At 48.1% G+C, this 24,473-nt stretch overlaps 1 protein-coding gene across 1 annotated transcript in view; it reads right to left on the bottom strand.

The window, feature by feature from the left end:
• The window catches only part of mrc2 (mannose receptor, C-type 2), a 262,300-nt gene that overhangs the window by 64,557 nt on the left and 173,270 nt on the right, over window positions 1–24,473 (bottom strand). The window contains exons 20-22 of the mRNA XM_068013057.1: window positions 18,662–18,758; window positions 16,422–16,560; window positions 5,686–5,718 (exon numbers count right to left, since the gene is read on the bottom strand). Of these exons, the coding sequence (XP_067869158.1) occupies window positions 5,686–5,718; window positions 16,422–16,560; window positions 18,662–18,758 (269 nt within the window). The remainder of the gene's footprint in view (window positions 1–5,685; window positions 5,719–16,421; window positions 16,561–18,661; window positions 18,759–24,473) is intronic.

Consider the following 24,473-nt stretch of genomic DNA (forward strand, 5'->3'; position numbering starts at 1 on the left):
CTGGCAGGCCTCCCACCTTACCCGCTCTGGAAGTTTGAGCTCATCCAAATCTCTGCTGAATGTATCCGAAGTTCCATTCACCGAAGCCCATGTGCTCACTGATCTACTTTGCCTCTCGGTCCAGCATTGCCTGCATTTTAAAATTCTCATCCTTGTTCGCAAATCCCTCCATGCCTTGCCCCTTCCGAGCTCTGCAATCTCCTCCAGCCCTACAACTCTTCGAGATCTCTGCGTTCCACTAAGTCTAGCCATTTGTGCAACCCGATTTTCATTGTTCCACCACTGGCGGTCATGCCTTCAGCTGCCAAGGACCCAAGCTCTGAAATGTTCTCCCTAAATCTCTCTGTCTCTTACATTCTCCCCTCCTATCAGACACTCCTTAAAACCTAACTCATGACTAAGATGTTTAGTTTAGTTTAGTTTAGTTTAGAGATACAGCACTGAAACAGGCCCTTCGGCCCACCGAGTCTGTGCCGACCCTCAACCACCCATTTATACTAATCCTACACTAATCCCATATTCCTGCCACATCCCCACCTCCCTATATTTCCCTACCACCTACCTATACTAGGGGCAATTTATAATGGCCAATTTACCTACCAACCTGCAAGTCTTTTGGCTTGTGGGAGGAAACCAGAGCACCCGGAGAAAACCCACGCAGACACAGGGAGAACTTGCAAACTCCACACAGGCAGTACCCAGAATTGAACCCGGGTCGCTGGAGCTGTGAGGCTGCGGTGCTAACCACTGCGGCACTGTCACCTATCCTAATAACCTCATGTGGCTTAGTGTCAAATGTTGTTTGATAATGCTCTTGTGAAGCATCTTGGAACATTTTACTACATTAAAGGTGCTATATAAATGTAAGTTGTTGATGTTGTTTATTTTCTGCACTCAACAAATGAAGCCAAGATCACCTCTTTCAGCCAGAAGGAGAGGATGATCTGGCGACAGGCCCAATGTTTCACTATCTATGCTTTCTGATTTTGGTTGGCTTTGCATGAAGCTGCCCACATCCATGTCTCAGTCAGGCTGCATATCACACTACCTATGTCACAGTTTGGTGTAACACACTGTAGACATGCAAATTTCTTATGGTTGATTGATTCAAATTTTGTAGCCATAATACAGCAACGAATTAGAATTAAAGAACCAGGAATATGTGCCTCAAATGCAAGGAAAGCAGGTCAAAAAACTCAGTCAGGAATCAATAAGGACAGATGACAATAACACACCAAACATGAGCATTCAACAAAGCAAAGAATGGAAACAAAAACACATGAACTGAATGCACTGAGCATTTTTTGGAAACTGTTTTCGGCAGTCATCACAATGTTTCCATCAAACTGAGAACTTACTACTGAGAATAAGGTTAGTAACATCTGGGGAGGTGGTGGCGTAGTGGTATTATCACTGGACTAGTAACCCAGAGATCCAGGGTATTTCTCTGGGGACATGGGTTCGAATCCCACCACAGCAGAAGGTGGAATTTGAATTTAATTAATAAATCTGGAATTAAAAGCTAGTCCAATGATGGCCACGAAACCATTGTCAATTGTTGTAAAAACCCATCTGGTTCACTAATGTCGTTTAGGGAAGGAAATCTGCCATCCTTACCTGGTCTGGCCTACATGTGACTCCAGACCCACAGCAATGTGGTTAACTCTTACATGCCCTCTAAAATGGCCCAGCAAGCCACTCAGTTGTACCTAACCACTACAAAGTCAAAGAAAAGGAATGAAACCGGACGGGCCACCCGGCATTGACCTAGGCACCGGAAACGACAACGGCAAACCCAGCCCTGTCGACCCCGCAAAGTCCTCCTTTACTAACATCTGGGGGCTTGTGCCAAAGTTGGGAGAGCTGTCCCACAGACGAGTCAAGCAACAGCCTGATATAGTCATACTCACGGAATCATACCTTACAGACAATGTCCCAGACACTGCCATCACCATCCCCGGATATGTCCTGTCCCACCGGCAGGACAGACCCAGCAGAGGTGGCGGGACAGTGGTATACAGTAGGGAGGGAGTTGCCCTGGGAGTCCTCAACATCAACTCCAGACCCCATGAGGTCTCATGGCATCAGGTCAAATATGGGCAAGGTAACCTCCTACTGATTACCACCTACCGCCCTCCCTCAGCTGATGACTCAGTACTCCTCCATGTTGAGCACCATTTGGAGGGAGCACTGAGGGCGGCAAGGGCACAAAATGTACTCTGGGTGGGGGACTTCAATATCCATCACCAAGAGTGCCTCGGTAGCACCACTACTGACCGAGCTGGCCGAGTCCTAAAGGACATAGCTGCTAGACTGGGTCTGCAGCAGCTGATGGGGGAACCAACACGAGGGAAAAACATACTTGACCTCGTCCTCACCAATCTGCCTGCCGCAGATGCTTCTGTCCATGACTGTATTGGTAGGAGTGACCACCGCACAGTCCTTGTGGAGACGAAGTCCCGCCTTCACATTGAGGATACCGTCCATCGTGTTGTGTGGCACTATCACCGTGCTAAATGGGATAGATTTCGAACAGATCAAGCAATGCAAAACTGGGCATCCATGAGGCGCTGTGGGCCATCAGCAGCAGCAGAATTGTACTCAACCACAATCTGTAACCTCATGGCCCGGCACATTCCCCACTCTACCATTACCATCAAGCCAGGAGACCAAACCTGGTTCAATGAAGAGTGCAGGAGGGCATGCCAGGAGCAGCACCAGGCATACCTCAAAATGAGGTGTCAACCTGGTGAAGCTACAACCCAGGACTACTTGCATGCCAAACTGCATAAGCAGCATGCAATAGACAGAGCTAAGCGATCCCATAACCAACGGATCAGATCTAAGTCCTGCAGTCCTGCCACATCCAGTCGTGAATGGTGGTGGACAATTAAACAACTAACTGGAGGAGGTGGCTCCACAAATATCCCCATCCTCAATGATGGGGGAGCCCAGCACATCAGTGCGAAAGATAAGGCTGAAGCATTTGCCGGCAATAGTACTGAAGACTTGTGCTCCAGAACTTGCCGCGCCCCTAGCCAAGCTTTTCCAGTATAGCTACAACACTGGCATCTACCCGGCAATGTGGAAAATATTCCAGGTATGTCCTGTACATAAAAAGCAGGACAAGTCCAACCCAGCCAATTACTGCCCCATCAGTCTACTCTCGAGCATCAGTAAAGTGATGGAAGGTGTCACTGACAGTGCTATCAAGTGGCACTTGCTTAGCAATAACCTGTTCAGTGACGCTCAGTTTGGGTTCTGGCAGGGCCACTCAGCTCCTGCCCTCATTACAGCCTTGGTTCAAATATGGACAAAAGAGCTGAACTTATGAGATGAGGTGACAGTGACTGCCCTTGACATCAAGGCAGCATTTGACCAAGTATGGCATCAAGGAGCCCTAGCAAAACTGGAGTCAATGAGAATCAGGGGAAAACTCTCTGCTGGTTGGAGTCATACCTAGTGCAAAGGAAGATGGCTGTGGTTATTGGAGGTCAATCATCTGAGCTCCAGGACATCACTGCAGGAGTTCCTCAGGGTAGTGTCCTAGGCCCAACCATCTTCAGCTGCTTCATCAATGACCTTCCTTCATTCATAAGGTCAGAAGTGGGGATGTTCGCTGATGATTGCACAATGTTCAGCACCATTCGCAACTTCTCAAATACTGAAGCAGTCCATGTAGAAATGCAGCAAGACCGGGACAATATCCAGGCTTGGGCTGATAAGCGGCAAGTAACATTTGCGCCACACAAGTGCCAGGCAATGACCATCTCCAACAAGAGAGAAGCTAACCATCTCCCCTTGACATTCAACGGCATTACCATCGCTGAATCCCACACTATCAACATCCTAGGGGCTACCATTGACCAGAAACTGAACTGGAGTAGTCAAATAAATACCGTGGCTACAAGAGCAGGTCAGAGGCTCGGAATCCTGCAGCGAGTAACTCACCTCCTGACTCCCCAAAGCCTGTCCAACATCTACAAGGCACAAGTCAGGAGTGTGATGGAATACTCTCCACTTGCCTGGATGGGTACAGCTCCAACAACACTCAATAATTTCGACACCATCCAGAACAGAGCAGCCCGCTTGATTGGCACACCATCCACAAACATTCAGTCCCTCCACCACCGACGCACAGTGGCAGCAGTGTGTACCATCTACAAGATGCACTGCAGCAACGCACCAAGGCTCCTTCGACAGCACCTTCCAAACCAGCGACCTCTACCACCTCGAAGGACAAGGGCAGCAGATGCATGGGAACATCACCACCTGCAAGTTCCCGTCCAAATCACACACCATCCTGACTTGGAACTATATCGCCGTTCCGTCACTGTCGCTGGGTAAAAATCCTGGAACTGCCTTCCTCACAGCACTGTGGGTGTACCTACCTCACATGGACTGCAGCAGTTCAAGAAGGCAGCTCACCACCACCTTCTCAAGGGCAATTAGGGATGGGCAATAAATGCTGGCCTAGCCAGTGATGCCCACGTCCCATGAATGAATAAAAAAATAAACAAATAAATAAATAAATAAAGACATAAAAGACATTAAGGGGAAGCTAGATAAGCACATGCAGGGAAGGGAATAGAAGTCTATGCTAACAGGGTTAGATGAAGTAAGCTGACAGGAGGCTCATATGGAGCATAAACACCAGCATAGGCATAATAATATAGAAGCAAAATACTGTAGATGCTGGAAATCTAAAATAAAAACAAGAAATGCTGGAAATACTCAGCATACCAGCATAGACATGGTGGGTCAAATGGCCAATTTCTGTGCTGCAAATACTATGTAAAAAAATTATTAAATTTACTTATATAATATTTCTGTTTGAAATACCTGTAGCAATGCTTTCCATCAGAGGCCGATGTCTTTGTGAGAAGCCTGAGCCTTGAGTTCATGGGGGTTCCCAAGAAGTGTTAATTTCTAAATATCACAGATCATTCAAAGTGCTAGGACAAATATGTTATGTAATTGACAATCTGATTTGCTAATATAGTGATGAGAGATATAGTATTGGTCCTTCCCATGACATAGCCCTTTACATGTTAAAGCATCTCAAAGAATTTCATACAATGAATTATTTTTTGTAGTGCAGTGACCGTTGTTACATAGACCATGTGACAATTATTCTACACTAGCAAGTTCTCAGAAACAGCAATGAGGTGATTGATCAACTCATTTGTGTTTTTGATGGTATTATTTGAGGGAGGAATATTGGCCAAGACACTGGAAGAACTCCCTACACTTCTTCAAATAGTGTCCTGGAATCTTTACCATCTATCTAAACAGCCAGACATGGCCTCGGTTTAACACCTCATTCAACGGATGGCACCTTCTTCATTACTACACTGGAGAGTCAGCCTAGGCTATGAACTGAGGTCCAAGAGTTAGGGGCTTGAACCCACAGCCTTCTCAATCAGAGATGAAAGTGCTACCAAGCTGACATGTGGTAACCTTTGTGATTACTGCACAACTATACTGAGAAATCTGGTCATTGATGGACCACAAAGAAACCAAGAGATGAGATGCCCTTCTAAATCCAAAGTATAGCTAACATCATAACACATAACAGGGGCAAACGGCACTCGGGTTTTGTTGCTGATGGTGTATTCTGAGATCCTCGTTTACAATACAATGTCTCCCAGTCGTTATTCTGCATTGTGGTAAAACACAACATACCTTCGGTGCCCTCTGGTTCTTTCACAACAGCTCCTGTGGGAAGAAGGAAGAGTTGATTAGAACAGCATGGAATCCCAAGACACGCTGTTGCACAGCCTCAGCTACAGACCCATTAACAGGAGTACACAAAGTCACTGTGTGTGCTGATGGCCAGAGCAACTACTATTAATTATAGTGTACAGCCCTGTAATAAGTGCCAGTACTGTGTGTGCTCAGAGCTGCATGGCAGATTTGGCACTTAGCATGTGCCACATAGATCTCTGGAGCAGCAATTGATAAAAGAAACAGAATTAGGTTGCAAAGGCACAAATTGGAAGATAAGCTGCAAAAGCTAGAGTGTGATTAGCATCAAAGGATGGATTTATGAGGAAAGACTGGAGACTCTTCCTCTGCAAAGGGAGGTAAGCAAGAGGGGACTTTATTGGAAAACACAAAGGAACAGGAATAAATTTGCATTTATTTGGAGCCTTATCTTGGCCTCAATATGCCCCAAAGTGCTTCACTTCCAATGAATTACTTTTGAAGTGTATATTCTGTTATTGAGGTAAAAGTATAAAATATGTTAAACGGTATAGATAAGATTAATCCAGATCATTTCTTCAACGTATGCCAGGATTCTCAAACAAGGCAGCAGAGGTTAAAACAAGGAAGGACAATATGCGAGAGTTTTTAGATTAGATTAGAACATTACAGCGCAGTACAGGCCCTTCGATCCTCGATGTTGCGCCGACCTGTGAAACCATCTGACCTACACTATTCCATTTTCATCCATATGTCTATCCAATGACCACTTAAATGCCCTTAAAGTTGGCGAGTCTACTACTGTTGCAGGCAGGGCGTTCCACGCCCCTACTACTCTCTGAGTAAAGAAACTACCTCTGACATCTGTCCTATATCTATCACCCCTCAACTTAAAGCTATGTCCCCTCGTGTTTGCCATCACCATCCGAGGAAAAAGACTCTCACTATCCACCCTATCTAACCCTCTGATTATCTTATATGTCTCTATTAAGTCACCTCTCCTCCTCCTTCTCTCCAACGAAAACAACCTCAAGTCCCTCAGCCTTTCCTCGTAAGACCTTCCCTCCATACCAGGCAACATCCTAGTAAATCTCCTCTGCACCCTTTCCAAAGCTTCCACATCCTTCCTATAATGCGGTGACCAGAACTGCACGCAATACTCCAGGTGCGGTCTCACCAGAGTTTTGTACAGCTGCAGCATGACCTCGTGGCTCCGAAGCTCGATCCCCCTACTAATAAAAGCTAACACACCATATGCCTTCTTAACAGCCCTATTAACCTGGGTAGCAAATTTCAGGGATTTAAGTACCTGGACACCAAGATCTCTCTGTTCATCTACACTACCAAGAATCTTCCCATTAGCCCAGTACTCTGCATTCCTGTTACTCCTTCCAAAGTGAATCACCTCACACTTTTCCACATTAAACTCCATTTGCCATCTCTCAGCCCAGCTCTGCAGCCTATCTATGTCCCTCTGTACCCTACAACATCCTTCGGCACTATCCACAACTCCACCGACCTTCGTGTCATCCGCAAATTTACTAACCCACCCTTCTACACCCTCTTCCAGGTCATTTATAAAAATGACAAACAGCAGTGGCCCCAAAACAGATCCTTGCGGTACACCACTAGTAACTAAACTCCAGGATGAACATTTGCCATCAACCACCACCCTCTGTCTTCTTTCAGCTAGCCAATTTCTGATCCAAAGCTCTAAATCACCTTCAACCCCATACTTCCGTATTTTCTGCAATAGCCTACTGTGGGGAACCTTATCAAACGCCTTACTGAAATCCATATACACCACATCCACTGCTTTACCCTCATCCGCCTGTTTGGTCACCTTCTCGAAAAACTCAATAAGGTTTGTGAGGCACGACCTACCCTTCACAAAACCGTGCTGACTATCGCTAATGAACTTATTCTTTTCAAGATGATTATAAATCCTGTCTCTTATAACCTTTTCCAACATTTTACCCACAACCAAAGTAAGGCTCACAGGTCTATAATTACCAGGGCTGTCTCTACTCCCCTTCTTGAACAAGGGGACAACATTTGCTATCCTCCAGTCTTCCGGCACTATTCCTGTCGACAATGACGACATAAAGATCAAGGACAAAGGCTCTGCAATCTCCTCCCTGGCTTCCCAGAGAATCCTAGGATAAATCCCATCTGGCCCAGGGGACTTATCTATTTTCACACTTTCCAAAATTGCTAACACCTCCTCCTTGTGAACCTCAATCCCATCTAGCCTAGTAGTCTGAATCTCAGTATTCTCCTCGACAACATTTTCTTTCTCTACTGTAAATACTGACGAAAAATATTCATTTAACGCTTCCCCTATCTCCTCTGATTCCACACACAACTTCCCACTACTATCCTTGATTGGCCCTAATTAACTCTAGTCATTCTTTTATTTCTGATATACCTATAGAAAGCCTTAGGGTTTTCCTTGATCCTATCCGCCAATGACTTCTCGTGTCCTCTCCTTGCTCTTCTTTGCTCTCCCTTTAGATCCTTCCTGGCTAGCTTGTACATCTCAAGCGCCCTAACTGAGCCTTCACGTCTCATCCTAACATAAGCCTTCTTCTTCCTTTTGACAAGCGCTTCAACTTCTTTAGTAAACCACGGCTCCCTCGCTCGACATCTTCCTCCCTGCCTGACAGGTACATACTTATCAAGGACAAGCAGTAGCTGCTCCTTGAATAAGCTCCACATTTCGATTGTGCCCATCCCCTGCAGTTTCCTTCCCCATCCTACGCATCCTAAATCTTGCCTAATCGCATCATAATTTCCTTTCCCCCAGCTATAATTCTTGCCCTGCGGTATATACCTGTCCCTGCCCATCGCTAAGGTAAACCTAACCGAATTGTGATCACTATCACCAAAGTGCTCACCTACATCTAAATCTAACACCTGGCCGGGTTCATTACCCAGTACCAAATCCAATGTGGCATCGCCCCTGGTTGGCCTGTCTACATACTGTGTCAGAAAACCCTCCTGCACACACTGGACAAAAACTGACCCATCTAAAGTACTTGAACTATAGTATTTCCAGTCAATATTTGGAAAGTTAAAGTCCCCCATAACAACTACCCTGTTACTCTCGCCCCTGTCGAGAATCATCTTCGCTATCCTTTCCTCTACATCTCTGGAACTATTCGGAGGTGTATAGAAGACTCCCAACAGGGTGACCTCTCCTCTCCTGTTTCTAACCTCGGCCCATACTACCTCAGTAGACGAGTCCTCAAACGTCCTTTCTGCCGCTGTAATACTCTCCTTGATTAACAATGCCACACCCCCCCCTCTTTTACCATCTTCTCTGTTCTTACTGAAACATCTAAATCCCGGAACCTGCAACATCCATTCCTGCCCCTGCTCTACCCATGTCTCCAAAATGGCCACTACATCGAGATCCCAGGTACCATCCCATGCTGCAAGCTCACCCACCTTATTCCGGATGCTCCTGGCGTTGAAGTAGACACACTTTAAACCAAGTTCTTGCTTGCCAGTGCCCTCTTGCGTCCTTGTAACCTTATCCCTGACCTCACTACTCTCAACATCCTGTACACTGGAACTACAATTTAGGTTCCCATTCCCCTGCTGAATTAGTTTAAACACCCCCGAAGAGCACTAGCAAATCTCCCCCCCAGGATATTGGTACCCCTCTGGTTCAGGTGAAGACCATCCTGTTTGTAGAGGTCCCACCTACCCCAGAAAGAGCCCCAATTATCCAGGAAACCAAAACCCTCCCTCCTACACCATCCCTGCAGCCACGTGTTCAACTCCTCTCTCTCCCTATTCCTCGCTTCGCTATCACGTGGCACGGGCAACAACCCAGAGATAACAACTCTGTTTGTTCTCGCTCTAAGCTTCCACCCTAGCTCCCTGAATTTCTGCCTTAAATCCCCATCTCTCTTCCTACCTATGTCGTTGGTGCCTATGTGGACCACGACTTGGGGCTGCTCCCCCTCCCCCTTAAGGATCCCAAAAACACGATCCGAGACATCACGAACCCTGGCACCTGGGAGGCAACACACCAACCGTGAGTCTCTCTCGTTCCCACAGAACCTCCTATCTGTTCCCCTAACTATGGAGTCCCCAATGACTAATGACTAAGGTGCTGGTTAAAATCAGGCAGAGTGTGATCGATATTTGGAATGGTCTCTGGGCAGGATGGCGAAGACAAACACCTTTGAGTCATTTAAGAAATAGATGACAATGATGAGCGGGGTGGGGGCAGGGGCGGGGGTGGGGGTCGGGGTGGGGGCACGATTGGTGTAAATTTTTCTTCTGAGTTCAAGTACGTCAAAGGGCTTCCCTCGTCTGAATTTGTCTTGCGACAGTAAGTCACACGAGATCTGCCTGAACTGTGCTGAAATACTGCAGTCCCATTGTCTACCACAGGAGGTCATTGATTGTATGTCCAGCTTCGGTTAACTGCCAGGCCTGGTACAGTCACCATCCTTTGCCAAGGCCTAAATGGTACAAGGGACTGAGGGAGAGAGTCAGGGACTTGGGTTCTGAGGTTTACCCTCCTGATGATCAAAATTCAATGAAATGCTCAAAAACCTGAATATCTTTACGAGAATGGTACCAAGGATAAAGGCCTTCAGTTACGTGGTCAGACTAGACAATCTGGGATTGTTCACCTTAGAGCAGAGCAAGTTAAGGGAAGATTGAGTAGAGGTGCTCAAAATTATGAAAGGTTTTGATAGCGTAAATAAGGAAAAACTGTTTCCACTGCAGACACAGATTTAAGATAACTTGTAAAATAAGCAGCAGGGGGCGATGAGGAGAAATTACCATCTGAAATATGATGGAAGCAGATTCAACAGTAACTTTAATGAGGGACTTGGACAAATACCTGAAGGGGAAAGATATGCAGGGCAATGGGGACTAACTGGATAGCTCTTTCAAAGAGCCAGCACAGGCATGATGGGCCAAATAGCTTCCTTCTGTGCTGTATCATTTCTATGATCTCATGTCTCCAAACGAAACACGGGTAGAAAAAGAAGGAACAGACGTCTGGGGGTCCCGTTTATGTTAGAAATTTTGGGACACCACCTCAGCAACTGGACTTTTCAGTTTAAAGTCAGATGTCCGTCCTAAATCTTGGATTTCCTACTTGCTGGTAATTCCAGTGCTGGTTACTGGCCAGATATTGAATCATCTATTACCTGCTGGCAGCAACTATATCACGTTCAGGTTCCCTCCCTCTAGCACCATTGGCATTGATACTGCCAAAGGAAAGGATTGGAGTAATAAGCACGGTATCCAGGGGGAAGGGTGCTGCATCTTCTTTCAATTTCAATCTAACCATTGAAAATGGCCACCGTGCACCTCTCCACCAGCCGCTCTCTCACTAACGCACCTCTCAGGTTAGGTAGCTTTCTCTGTTGGAAGATCCAAGTTATACCGTGCAGATCTTGAACCTGAAAATGGAACTATATGTTGCTATATGGAACTATAAAATAGGTCTTCAGAGTCCAATAACCCTACTCTTAGATTTCTTCAAAACTCAAGTACTGAGTGTGAACAGACTCTGTATTCTCCTCATTCCTTTCTGGTTCCATTCTGTATGGGCAGATAGATGTCTTTGGGGTGAGTTATTTAGTCTATTATTCCTCCAGTTGAGTTGTTTTATCAGAGATTTTTTTTAAATTTTTCACAGGATGTGAGTGTTACTGGTTAGCCCAGCATTTATTACCCATCCCTAATTGCCCTCGAGAAGGTGGTGGTGAGCTACCTTCTTGAACCGCTGCAGTCCCTGGGTGTAGGTATACCCACAGTGCTGTTAGGAAGGGAGTTCCAAGATTTAGACGCAGCGACAGTGAAGGAACGGCGATATAGTTCCAAGTCAGGATGGTGTGTGGCTTGGAGGGAACTTGCAGGTGGTGGTGTTCCTGCACAGAGGAAGCATCTTCTTGATCTCTTATTGTTTTCTCAAGACTTAGTGAGTGCTCCTGTCACTATCTTCCAAATTCCGCACTAAAGCGTGGATCCTGGGACAATTAGAGCTTTCAAGATTTTTGTTCGTAAGGGTATCAAGGTAAATGGAGGTCAGGCACAGATCTAACTGAATGACAAAGCAGGCTCAAGGGGTGAGTGGTTTCTTGTGTTTCCTTGGTGCTACTTTTCCCTTGATGGAAAATATCTTCTTTGATCAATACGTTGCTCCTGAAGCCAATAAACATTCCAGTTTTAGTAGTTTGATGACTATTTTATACATCTACCAACTAGTTGGTGATCCTATACTGTGACAGATACAATATGACGAGCTAACAGACTCACCAGTGACAGGTCTATCATTTTAGATGTTCTTCAGCCATCTTCCAGCTGCCTACACTGAACTTCCAGACATTCCATTTAACTGAGAGAACTTTGTCTCAATTAATAATAATTCAAGGCAAACATGCTGAATGCTTAAGGAGGTCCTTTACCAGACATGACTTCATTAGGTCCAGCAAACCATGATGTGTAACAACTCATGCACTCTTCCTACTTGTCACTTTGGAGACTTGTGCTTTTGCTGGTTTAAAAAAAAAACTCTTTAGGTGCAATGTGAGAAGAAGAAAGAACTTGAATTGGAACACAATTTCCAAAAGTGGTTTGGAGTGAATGAATTACTTTTGGGAGTGTCACCCGTTTTGTTCCATTCTGTCACATCAAGGTGCAAAAACAACAAACAAACAGCCAAGATAATAGAATTTTGGGAGGCGCTAGTTGAGAGAGGAATGTTGGCAAAGACACTAGGAAAACCTCCTGCTCTTTTTCCAATAGCACCATGGGATTGTTTATGTAACTTGAACTTACAGATATGCGGAAATCCAATGTCTGTCCGACACTGCTATCCATATTGCAGTGTCAACCTAGATCGTGTGCTGAGCCAAACGTGGGGTTTGAACAACCTCCTGACTCAAAGGAAGGAGCTGGCATTTGATTTACTGTATTTATTTTAAATTGTTGTTTTATGACAGCCATCTATATCCCACACTAATATATCCCTCAGCAATATGTAATTGGAGATGATAGATGACTTCAAAAGGAAATTGTATGGACACTTGCAGGGGATAGAGCAGGTGAATGGGATTGAATGGATTGCTCTACAGAGAGCCAGCATGGGCTCGATGGGCAGAATGGCCTCTTTCTGTGCCATTATGACTTTATATATTTCTTTCAGTTTGTTTTTTACGTTGTCCCTGAGAGTTGGTATAATACACTGAGCAGGACGTTAGCTTGCTGATCTATGTCAATGCACTGAGCCTGCTGTTGGGTTCCTCCCTCTCCAGAGAAGACTGTCATGCATGTCTGCAATTCTCAACTGCCCTGTCACAGTGTCAGTTGTCTCCATTTAAATTGAGCTTAGGGCGGTGCAGTCATTAGCTGCGGTATCAGGAGTGAAGTCCTGGAACTCAAACCCTCAGCCTCCTGTTTATATTTGAAGTAGAGAATACCATTTTCAATGGGTCTCATTTCACATCTGCAATTTAACATCTGGCCTGCTAGTGAGAGCTCTCCATTCATGGTATTGTCGACTGCTCTATGACCTTTGATTCCACAATGCTCCTTTATCTAGCACTATTCACCTTCTCGCACTGTTGCCTGTTCTGTTCGTTTAGCTGCTCCTATTGGCTTCATACACTGCTCAAACTCTAGTCTGAACTTTCTCCATCTCAGATGCATTCTCTTCCAGACTTAGCTGGAATGTGACTGCAACACATTGACTTGTGTGGTATAATGACTGCTTCTGACACAGGCAGGGAGACTCCATCTGCTTTCAATCAGTTCATTGAAAAATGTCTCTTATTTGCAATCCCACTTGTATCCAGCAGGTGCCTCCCTAATGCACATTTCTCTCAGATAGCAAAATATCACAAGGCAATTGGAATGAATGATCCATCATCCAGGTTTCCATTTCTTTGTGGGGGTGGGGTTGTCAATAAGCAGCAACGTCTTGCAACATGTCCTTTGAATTTCTACTCATGCTAACACAATTTTCAGGGAGTGTCCAGAACAAGGAGACATGATTTTAAAATGCAAACATATCCAAGTGAATGAAGGAAAGATATTTTCACACAAAAGGTTGTGAGAATGTGGAACACGCTCCCTCACAAGCTCACAGAAGCAGAATCAAGGGTGATGATTAAGACAGGGAAGAATACTTATTTGGGAAGTCAAGACATTAGGGAATCATGGAGAAAAGGGATAAAGGCCTTCACAACTATGATGGGTTGAGATAAGGTAAATAATGGCAGATTGTTTCCATTAGCAATGAGAGGGAACAAATTTAGGTTAATTACAAAAAGAATTAAAGGGGAAGTTACAAAAAGAAGTGACAAAAGATGTCTTTACACAGAGGGTGGTTCAAATGTGGAATTATCACCTGCACATCGTTCCTGAAATTGAATCTATAAATTATTTTCAAAGGGAATTAGATAGTTGCCTGAAAAAGATATTAAAGGATATAGGAAGTGAGTGGGATAGACTGGGCGGATATTAAAGTGCATGTGGAGTTAGCAGGAGTGGGAGATTAGATTAGGTGGGATAATAACGGATACGGGGAGTGAGCGGGAGTGTGAGATTAGACTGGATGGATATTAAAGGGTATGGGGAGTTTGTGGGAGAGGGAGATTAGACTTGTGCAGATTCGATGGCCTGATTTACATGCTTCTGTGCTGTAACTTACAATGTCTCTACGTTGAACATATGTCTAAATGTGCAGGGGTCAGCAACATGTCGACACACGGACTGTGGTAAACGTTCAGGCATGAGAAATTTCCCATTGATTCTACTTTCAATCAGTCCATTTTTTTAAAAAATTACAGCTGTCAGTTTCAGTTTTATAGTTGTCTGTCTGTCCCCTCCCTTCCTTCCCCTCTCTCTCCTCTCCCTCCCTCAGGTGCTCAGAGTGGGAACACTGGCTTCCAATTCGGACAAGTTCAAGGTTTTCTAGCAGGTTCCGATTTTTCTTAAAAGCCCGCCGGAAAACCATGAACTTGACTGAATTGGAAGCCAGTGTTCCCACTCTGAGCACCTGAGTGAGGGAGAGGAGAGAGTGGGGAAGGAAGGGAGGGGACAGACAGACAACTGTGAAACTGAAACTGACAGCTGCAATTTCAAAAAAAATGGACCAATTACAAAGCTGAGAGTTCCCGCTCTCCGTAAAATATCAGGAGAGAGAGAGAGGAGAGGGTGGGAGGAGAGAGATGGAGGGGAGGGACGGGGGAGGGAGGGAGAGAGAGGAGAAGAGGGAGAGGGAGGGAATGGAGGGAGGGAGGGCCGACAGAGAGAGAGAGGGGGAGGGAGGGAGGGGAGGGGGGGCAGAGAGAGAGGGGCAGAGAGAGGGGGGACAGAGAGAGAACACAGAGAGAAGGGCAGAGATAGAGAGAGGGAAGGGGCAGAGAGAGAGAGAGGGTAGGGGCAGAGAGAGAGGGTAGAGATAGAAAGTTAGAGAGGGGGCAGAGAGAGGGAAAGAGAGAGGAAGAGAGAGAGAACAGGGGCAGAGCGAGAAAGGGGGCAGAGAGCGAGGGTAACATAACACAGAGGGGGGGAGGGGGACATCACGGGGGTGAGAAACGACACAGAGGGGGGCCGGATGACACAGAGGGGGGGGGGGGAAACGACACAGGGGGACAACACGGGAGGGGGGGGTAGTAACGACCTTGGAATGAGGGGGACGGCACAGAGAGGGGGCGGACGACACAGTTGGGGGGGAATGACACAGAGGGGGAGACCGACAGACAGCCAGACAGAAAGAGAGAGAGAGGTGTGGGAGAGAGGGGAGAGAGAGTGATCAAGATCATTCCTGACAATGGATATCTATCCGGAGTACTCCGCATTGCTACAGCAAGTGTGCAGGTAAATATTGACTACTTGTAAAGCAAAAAAATGCCATGTGTCTCAGGGCGGCACAGTGGCGCAGTGGTTAGCACCGCAGCCTCACAGCTCCAGTGACCCGGGTTCAATTCTGGGTACTGCTTGTGCGGAGTTTGCAAGTTCTCCGTGTGTCTGCGTGGGTTTTCTCCGGGTACTCCGGTTTCCTCCCACAAGCCAAAAGACTTGCAGGTTGGTAGGTAAATTGGCCATTATAAATTGCCACTAGTATAGGTAGGTGGTAGGGAAATATAGGGACAGATGGGGATGTTTGGTAGGAATATGGGATTAGTGTAGGATTAGTATAAATGGGTGGTTGATGGTCGGCACAGACACGGTGGGCCGAAGGGCCTGTTTCAGTGCTGTATCTCTAAACTAAACTAAATCAGTGACCAGAAAGTAAGACAATAAATTAGTCTCCTCATTTAAAGCTTCTTCACAAAATGCACCTTTGTTGTTGTTTTGATTAATAGTAAGATAAATCTTCAATGTCTTTATCTTTATGAAATTGTCTCACCAGAGCCCCCTATATAAGACTAAAATTGTAATGTTCCGCCCCCCCCCCGCCCCCATGTAAAAATGTGGGGCACCCTTGCTTCAAGCCTTTCACCTTGTGTTTTAAAATAACCTAACAGAAAAAATAATTGCAAAAGTAATTCACATTGGCATTGTCTATTATTTTGCTCGCCGGGAAGGTGAGGGCTCAATATCTAGTGTGGTGCCGAGCTATATCAATCTACATACAGATTCTGAACCTTGGGCACCAGTTGGGTGCTTCATTTCTCTGAAGGGATTCCTTTGTATTGTTCCCTCTGTCCCTCCCTCCCCATCATTCCTACCTTTGCGGATCTTACAGATCCAGTCCAGCTGATTCTCACACCGCACTGCTCGCCACAGTGAGGAGGCAATGTCTGTGATCGCACAGCGCCGGATGTTATCGTCATCGTAGATATCTCGCCCAAAGTTGTTGTAGGAATACTGCGCAAGAATGAAAGAGGGTTCAAGTTACATACGGAACATGAGGCTTCCCCCTCCCCACCAATGCTAGAGTTGGTCATGGTGTTACAACAACAACTTGCATTAGTCAAAGGGGTAGCTTTTAAGGAGTGTCTTTATGGAGGAGAGAGGTGGAGGGGTTTAGGGATGAATTCCAGAGCTTGGGACCGAGACAGCTGAAGGCAAGGCTATCAAAGATTGGGTGAAGGTAGTGGAGGATGCCGAAGAGGAGATGCCATCGGATCTTGCTCCAGTGGAGGAACTCTTTGTAAGTTATACTTTTCCACAATGGCCACCACTCCATCTTTGACCCCACAGGAGAAACAGCCGTCTTACTGTTCACTGGGTCACATATTGTCAGTATCAATAGGTGTTTACAATGGACACATGGGGACACACACAGCGGCGCACGTGCACAATATTCCGTGTGGGTGTCAATAGAATCATAGAATGATACAGAACAGAACGAGGTCATTCGGCCCATCGTGCCTGTGCCAGCTCTTTGGTAGAGCTGTCCAATTAGTCCCACTGCCCAGATCTTTCCCCATAGCCCTGTAAATGATTTCTCTTCAACTATTTATGTAATTCGCCTTTGAATATTATTATTGAATTTGCTTCCACCAGGCTTTTAGGTTGTACATTCCAGATCATAACAACTTGCTGTGTAAAAATATCTTCGCTCATGTCACCTCTGATTCTTTTGCCAATCCTTATACCACTGGAAACATTTTCTCCTTATTTACTCCGTCAAAACCATTCATGATTTTGAACACCTTTATTAAATATCCTCTTAATCCTATCCATTCGAAGCAGAACCACCTCAGCTTCCTCACTCTCTCCACATAACTCAGGTCCCTCATCTCTGGCACCATTCTAGTAAATCTCTTCTGCACCCTCACCAAGGCCTTGGTATCCTTCCTAAAATGCAGTGCTCAGAATTGAACACAATACTCCACCGAGGTCTAATCAGTGATTTATAAAGATTTAGTCTAACTTCCTTGCTTTTGTACTCTATGCCTCTATTAATAAAGCCCAGGATCTCATATGCTTTCTAACAATCATCTACATACTTTATGCACTATATACCCAAGTACAGGCCATTAATATATATTAATAAGAGCAGTAGTCTTATATCTGTCCCTGAGGAACACCACTGTAAAGTTCCCTCCGGTCGTAAAAACACCCATTCAGTTTTCTGTCCAGTGGCCAATTTTGTATCTGTGCTGCAACTGTCCTTTTAATCCTGAACATTTTCTAACAAACCTATTATGTTACACTTTGTCAAATGCCTTTTGAAACTCCATATAACATCAACTGCACTAACCTCATCAACCTTCTCACTTAGTCCGTCAAAGAACTCAATCAAGTTAGTCAAACTGCACTGACTTTCAATTATTAGCCCATCATTTTCCAAATGCCAATTAATTTTATCTGGGATGGTCTCTAAAATTTCCCACTATTATATTAAGCTGATTGGCCTATGGTTGTTAGGTTTATCAGTCTCCCCTTTTTCAAATAGGAGTATAAATCCTTCATTTTAAATCCTTCAGTCCTCCGGAAGATTCTGGCCAGAATTTCCACATCTTTCTTTTCCCCAACTGCTTAACCACCAAAAGGCTTCCGTCGTCCACCTTTCCATAAACTCCACTTTAGCTAAAATGCAGCTGCACTAAGCCCCATCCTTCGAGTTGGCTCAGCATTTCCCAATGCATTACCTTTTAAATCCTTTGTTTTCAAAATCCCTCCATGGTCTCACTCTGCCCTACCTCAGCAACCTCCTACTGACCTATTTCCCTTCTGCACCCTGTCATCCACAGATTCTGGCCTCCTGTGCACCCTCTCATTTTACCCACCATTGTGGCAGTTGTTTCAGCTGTGGTGTGTAAGATAGGACAAATACACACACTGTTATCAACATTCAACAAGCTGACACATCAGGGATATTGAATTGTGTGTGATGTGCAAACGTAAATGCTACAGTAAGGAGTGTAAGTAGGCCTGTCACACGCTGCAGTGCACAAACTTGCCCCTCTTCATCCCACTCAAGCAGGGCGGCCTGTGACTTGGTCATTCAGATACTCACTCCCAATCCGTCGCTCCAGCTCCAGCTCTGGTCTGTCCCTGGGTTCCGTCTATTCAGCCCAAGCCAGAACCAATGATATTCATGGTCCTCGGACTCCCTAGGAAGCGGGAACAGAGAGTGACAGATTTAGGCCAATATCTCTAGACGCCTCTCTTAACTTTCAACTTCAGTTCATAAATTTTCAGTGACTATTTAATTAAAAATATATATTTATCGATTTTTCATTGTTTTGAAAGGCAGATTATTCAGTTTGCACTGGCAGTTCAGATTCTCCTGCAGTAAGATCAAGGCCATTCCTCATTGGTGGTTTGTGACTGGCTTCAAAGAAAATTGACCAGAAATCAGTGTCAGCTGTGCTTCAGTGAGGAGCTCTCTCGGCCGTGGTTCAGTGAAGAGCTCTCTCGGCCGTGGTTCAGTGAGGAGCTCTCTCGGCCGTGGTTCAGTGAGGAGCTCTCTCGGCCGTGGTTCAGTGAGGAGCTCTCTCGGCCGTGGTTCAGTGAGGAGCTCTCTCGGCTGTGGTTCAGTGAGGAGCTCTCTCGGCTGTGGTTCGTCAGGAGCTCTCTCGGCCTTGGTTCAGTGGGGAACTCTCTCGGCCTTGGTTCAGTGGGGAACTCTCTCGGCCGTGGTTCAGTGAGGAGCTCTCTCGGCCTTGGTTCAGTGAGGAGCTTTCTCGGCTGTGATTTACTGGGGAGCTCTCTCGGCTGTGGTTCAGTGGGGAACTCTCTCGGCTGTGGTTCAGTGGGGAGCTCTCTCGGCCTTGGTTCAGTGAGGAGCTTTCTCGGCTGTGATTTACTGGGGAGCTCTCTCGGCTGTGGTTCAGTGGGGAACTCTCTCGGCTGTGGTTCAGTGGGAGCTCTCCTGGCTGTGGTTCAGTGGGGAGCTCTCTCGGCTGTGGTTCAGTGAGGAGCTCTCTCGGCTGTGGTTCAGTGGGGAACTCTCTCGGCTGTGGTTCAGTGGGGAGCTCTCTCGGCCTTGGTTCAGTGAGGAGCTTTCTCGGCCTTGGTTCAGTGGGGAACTCTCTCGGCCGTGGTTCAGTGGGGAGCTCTCTCGGCTGTGGTTCAGTGGGGAACTCTCTCGGCTGTGGTTCAGTGGGGAACTCTCTCGGCTGTGGTTCAGTGGGGAGCTCTCTCGGCTGTGGTTCAGTGGGGAGCTCTCTCGGCCTTGGTTCAGTGAGGAGCTTTCACGGCCTTGGTTCAGTGGGGAACTCTCTCGGCCGTGGTTCAGTGGGGAGCTCTCTCGGCTGTGGTTTACTGGGGAGCTCTCTCGGCTGTGGTTCAGTGGGAAGCTCTCTCGGCTGTGGTTCAGTGAGGAGCTCTCTCGGCTGTGGTTCAGTGAGGAACTCTCTCGGCTGTGGTTCAGTGGGGAACTCTCGGCTGTGATTCAGTGAGGAACTCTCTCGGCCGTGGTTCAGTGGGGAGCTCTCTCGGCAGTGGTTCAGTGGGGAACTCTCTCGGCTGTGGCTCAGTGGGGAGCTCTCTCGGCAGTGGTTCAGTGGGGAACTCTCTCAGCTGTGGCTCAGTGGGGAGCTCTCTCGGCTGTGACTCAGTGGGGAACTCTCTCGGCCGTGGTTCAGTGGGGAGCTCTCTCGGCAGTGGTTCAGTGGGAACTCTCTCGGCAGTGGTTCAGTGGGAACTCTCTCGGCAGTGGTTCAGTGGGGAACTCTCTCAGCTGTGGCTCAGTGGGGAGCTCTCTCGGCAGAGGTTCAGTGGGGAACTCTCTCGGCTGTGGCTCAGTGGGGAGCTCTCCCGGCTGTGTTTCAGTGGGGAGCTCTCTCGGCTGTGGTTCAGTGGAAGCTCTCCCGGCTGTGGTTCAGTGGGGAGCTCTCCCGGCTGTGGTTCAGTGGGGAACTCTCTCGGCTGTGGTTCAGTGGGAGCTCTCCCGGCTGTGGTTCAGTGGGGAGCTCTCTCGGCTGTGGTTCAGTGAGGAGCTCTCTCGGCTGTGGTTCAGTGGGGAACTCTCTCGGCTGTGGTTCAGTGGGGAACTCTCTCGGCTGTGGTTCAGTGGGGAACTCTCTCGGCTGTGGTTCAGTGGGAGCTCTCCCGGCTGTGGTTCAGTGGGAGCTCTCCCGGCTGTGGTTCAGTGGGGAGCTCTCTCGGCTGTGGTTCAGTGAGGAGCTCTCTCGGCCTTGGTTCAGTGGGGAACTCTCTCGGCCGTGGTTCAGTGGGGAGCTCTCTCGGCTGTGGTTTACTGGGGAGCTCTCTCGGCTGTGGTTCAGTGGGGAACTCCCTCGGCTGTGGTTCAGTGGGGAACTCTCTCGGCAGTGGTTCACTGGGAACTCTCTCGGCAGTGGTTCACTGGGAACTCTCTCAGCTGTGGTTCAGTGGGAACTCTCTCGGCTGTGGTTCAGTGGGGAACTCTCTCGGCTGTGGTTCAGTGGGGAACTCTCTCGGCTGTGGTTCAGTGGGGAACTCTCTCGGCTGTGGTTCAGTGGGGAACTCTCTCAGCTGTGGCTCAGTGGGGAGCTCTCTCGGCAGTGGTTCAGTGGGGAACTCTCTCGGCAGTGGTTCAGTGGGGAACTCTCTCAGCTGTGGTTTACTGGGGAGCTCTCTCAGCTGTGGCTCAGTGGGGAACTCTCTCGGCAGTGGTTCAGTGGGGAACTCTCTCAGCTGTGGTTTACTGGGGAGCTCTCTCGGCCGTGGTTCAGTGAGGAGCTCTCTCGGCTGTGCTTCAGTGGGGAGCTCTCTCGGCTGTGGTTTACTGGGGAACTCTCCCGGCTGTGGTTCAGTGGGGAGCTCTCTCGGCTGTGGTTTACTGGGGAACTCTCCCGGCTGTGGTTCAGTGGGGAGCTCTCTTGGCTGTGGTTTACTGGGGAACTCTCCCGGCTGTGGTTCTGTGGGGAGCTCTCTCGGCTGTGGTTTACTGGGGAACTCTCCCGGCTGTGGTTCATTGGGGAGCTCACTCGGCTGTGGTTCAGTGGGGAGCTCTCTCGGCAGTGGTTCAGTGGGGAGCTCTCTCGGCAGTGGTTCAGTGAGGAGCTCTCTCGGATGTGGTTCAGTGGGGAACTCTCTCGGCTGTGGTTTACTGGGGAGCTCTCTCGGCAGTGGTTCAGTGGGGAACTCTCTCGGCTGTGGTTTACTGGGGAGCTCTCTCGGCAGTGGTTCAGTGGGGAACTCTCTCGGCTGTGGTTCAGTGGGGAACTCTCTCGGCTGTGGTTTACTGGGGAACTCTCCCGGCTGTGGTTCAGTGGGGAACTCTCTCGGCCGTGGTTCAGTGGGGAACTCTCCCGGCTGTGGTTCAGTGGGGAACTCTCTCGACTGTGGTTCAGTGGGGAACTCTCTCGGCTGTGGTTCAGTGGGGAACTCTCTCGGCTGTGGTTCAGTGGGGAACTCTCTCGGCCGTGGTTCAGTGGGGAACTCTCTCGGCCGTGGTTCAGTGGGGAGCTCTCTCGGCTGTGGTTCAGTGGGGAACTCTCTCGACTGTGGTTCAGTGGGGAACTCTCTCGGCTGTGGTTCAGTGGGGAACTCTCTCGGCCGTGGTTCAGTGGGGAACTCTCTCGGCCGTGGTTCAGTGGGGAGCTCTCTCGGCTGTGGTTCAGTGGGGAACTCTCTCGGCTGTGGTTCAGTGGGGAGCTCTCTCGGCAGTGGTTCAGTGGGGAACTCTCTCGGCTCTGGTTCAGTGGGGAACTCTCTCGGCTGTGGTTCAGTGGGGAGCTCTCTCGGCTGTGGTTCAGTGAGGAGCTCTCTCGGCTGTGATTCAGTGGGGAGCTCACTCGGCTGTGGTTCAGTGGGGAGCTCTCTCGGCTGTGGTTCAGTGGGGAGCTCTCTCGGCTGTGGTTCAGTGAGGAACTCTCTCGGCTGTGGCTCAGTGGGGAACTCTCTCGGCTGTGGTTCAGTGGGGAACTCTCTCGGCTGTGGTTCAGTGGGGAACTCTCTCGGCTGTGGTTCAGTGGGGAACTCTCTCGGCTGTGGTTCAGTGGGGAACTCTCTCGGCTGTGGTTCAGTGAGGAACTCTCTCGGCTGTGGCTCAGTGGGGAACTCTCTCGGCTGTGGTTCAGTGGGGAACTCTCTCGGCTGTGGTTCAGTGGGGAACTCTCTCGGCTGTGGTTCAGTGGGGAACTCTCTCGGCTGTGGTTCAGTGGGGAGCTCTCTCGGCTGTGGTTCAGTGGGGAATTCTCTTGGCTGTGGCTCAGTGGGGAGCTCTCTTGGCTGTGGCTCAGTGGGGAGCTCTCTTGGCTGTGGCTCAGTGGGGAGCTCTCTTGGCTGTGGCTCAGTGGGGAGCTCTCTCAGCTGTGGTTTACTGGGGAACTCTCTCAGCTGTGGTTTACTGGGGAACTCTCCCGGCTGTGGCTCAGTGGGGAGCTCTCTCGGCTGTGGTTCAGTGGGGAACTCTCTCGGCTGTGGTTCAGTGGGGAACTCTCTCGGCTGTGGTTCAGTGGGGAACTCTCTCGGCTGTGGTTCAGTTGGGAACTCTCTCAGCTGTGGTTCAGTGGGGAACTCTCTCAGCTGTGGTTTACTGGGGAACTCTCTCGGCTGTGGCTCAGTGGGGAACTCTCTCGGCCTTGGTTCAGTGGGGAGCTCTCTCGGCTGTGGTTCAATGGGGAACTCTCTCGGCCTTGGTTCAGTGGGGAGCGCTCCCGGCTCTGAGCGTCCCTCTCCTGATTCTTGATCATGTAATCTAGGTTGTCACTCCAGCGCATTACTGATATTGATTGAGGGGTAAATATTGGCCAGGAGGTCAACATTGGCCAGAGGTGCCGTCGTTTGGAATGAGACATTAAACTAAGACCCTGCCCACTCTCTCAGGAGGATGAGAACGTTTCCATGGTCTGGTCATTTACTTGATGGAATCTTGCTGTATGCAAATTGGCTGCAGTGCTTTCTACATTACAACAGTGACTACACCTTAAAAAAAATCAGCTTCTACATTCCAGCCAGGAGTTTACCAAATAAAAGGCAGGGGGAGCACTTATGACTGAGGGTAAACTGATCTCTGCTGGATGCATGTATAATTACACAAATGCTTTCGTGCAGAGAGATCGACTATTGACATGCTGTTCTCCCTTCGTCAGATACAGGAGAAATGCCGTGAACAACAGATGCCCCTCTACATTGCTTTCATTGATCTCACCAAAGCCTTTGACCTCGTCAGCAGACGTGGTCTCTTCAGACTACTAGAAAAGATCGGATGTCCACCAAAGCTACTAAGTATCATCACCTCATTCCATGACAATATGAAAGGCACAATTCAACATGGTGGCTCCTCATCAGAGCCCTTTCCTATCCTGAGTGGTGTGAAACAGGGCTGTGTTCTCGCACCCACACTTTTTGGGATTTTCTTCTCCCTGCTGCTTTCACATGCGTTCAAATCCTCTGAAGAAGGAATTTTCCTCCACACAAGATCAGGGGGCAGGTTGTTCAACCTTGCCCGTCTAAGAGCGAAGTCCAAAGTACGGAAAGTCCTCATCAGAGAACTCCTCTTTGCTGACGATGCTGCTTTAACATCTCACACTGAAGAATGCCTGCAGAGTCTCATCGACAGGTTTGCGTCTGCTTGCAATGAATTTGGCCTAACCATCAGCCTCAAGAAAACGAACATCATGGGGCAGGATGTCAGAAATGCTCCATCCATCAATATTGGCGACCACGCTCTGGAAGTGGTTCAAGAGTTCACCTACCTAGGCTCAACTATCACCAGTAACCTGTCTCTAGATGCAGAAATCAACAAGCGCATGGGTAAGGCTTCCACTGCTATGTTCAGACTGGCCAAGAGAGTGTGGGAAAATGGCGCACTGACACGGAACACAAAAGTCCGAGTGTATCAGGCCTGTGTCCTCAGTACCTTGCTCTACGGCAGCGAGGCCTGGACAACGTAT

The sequence above is a fragment of the Heterodontus francisci genome, chromosome 33, assembly GCF_036365525.1.
Source record: "Heterodontus francisci isolate sHetFra1 chromosome 33, sHetFra1.hap1, whole genome shotgun sequence".
Classification (NCBI taxonomy): domain Eukaryota; kingdom Metazoa; phylum Chordata; class Chondrichthyes; order Heterodontiformes; family Heterodontidae; genus Heterodontus; species Heterodontus francisci.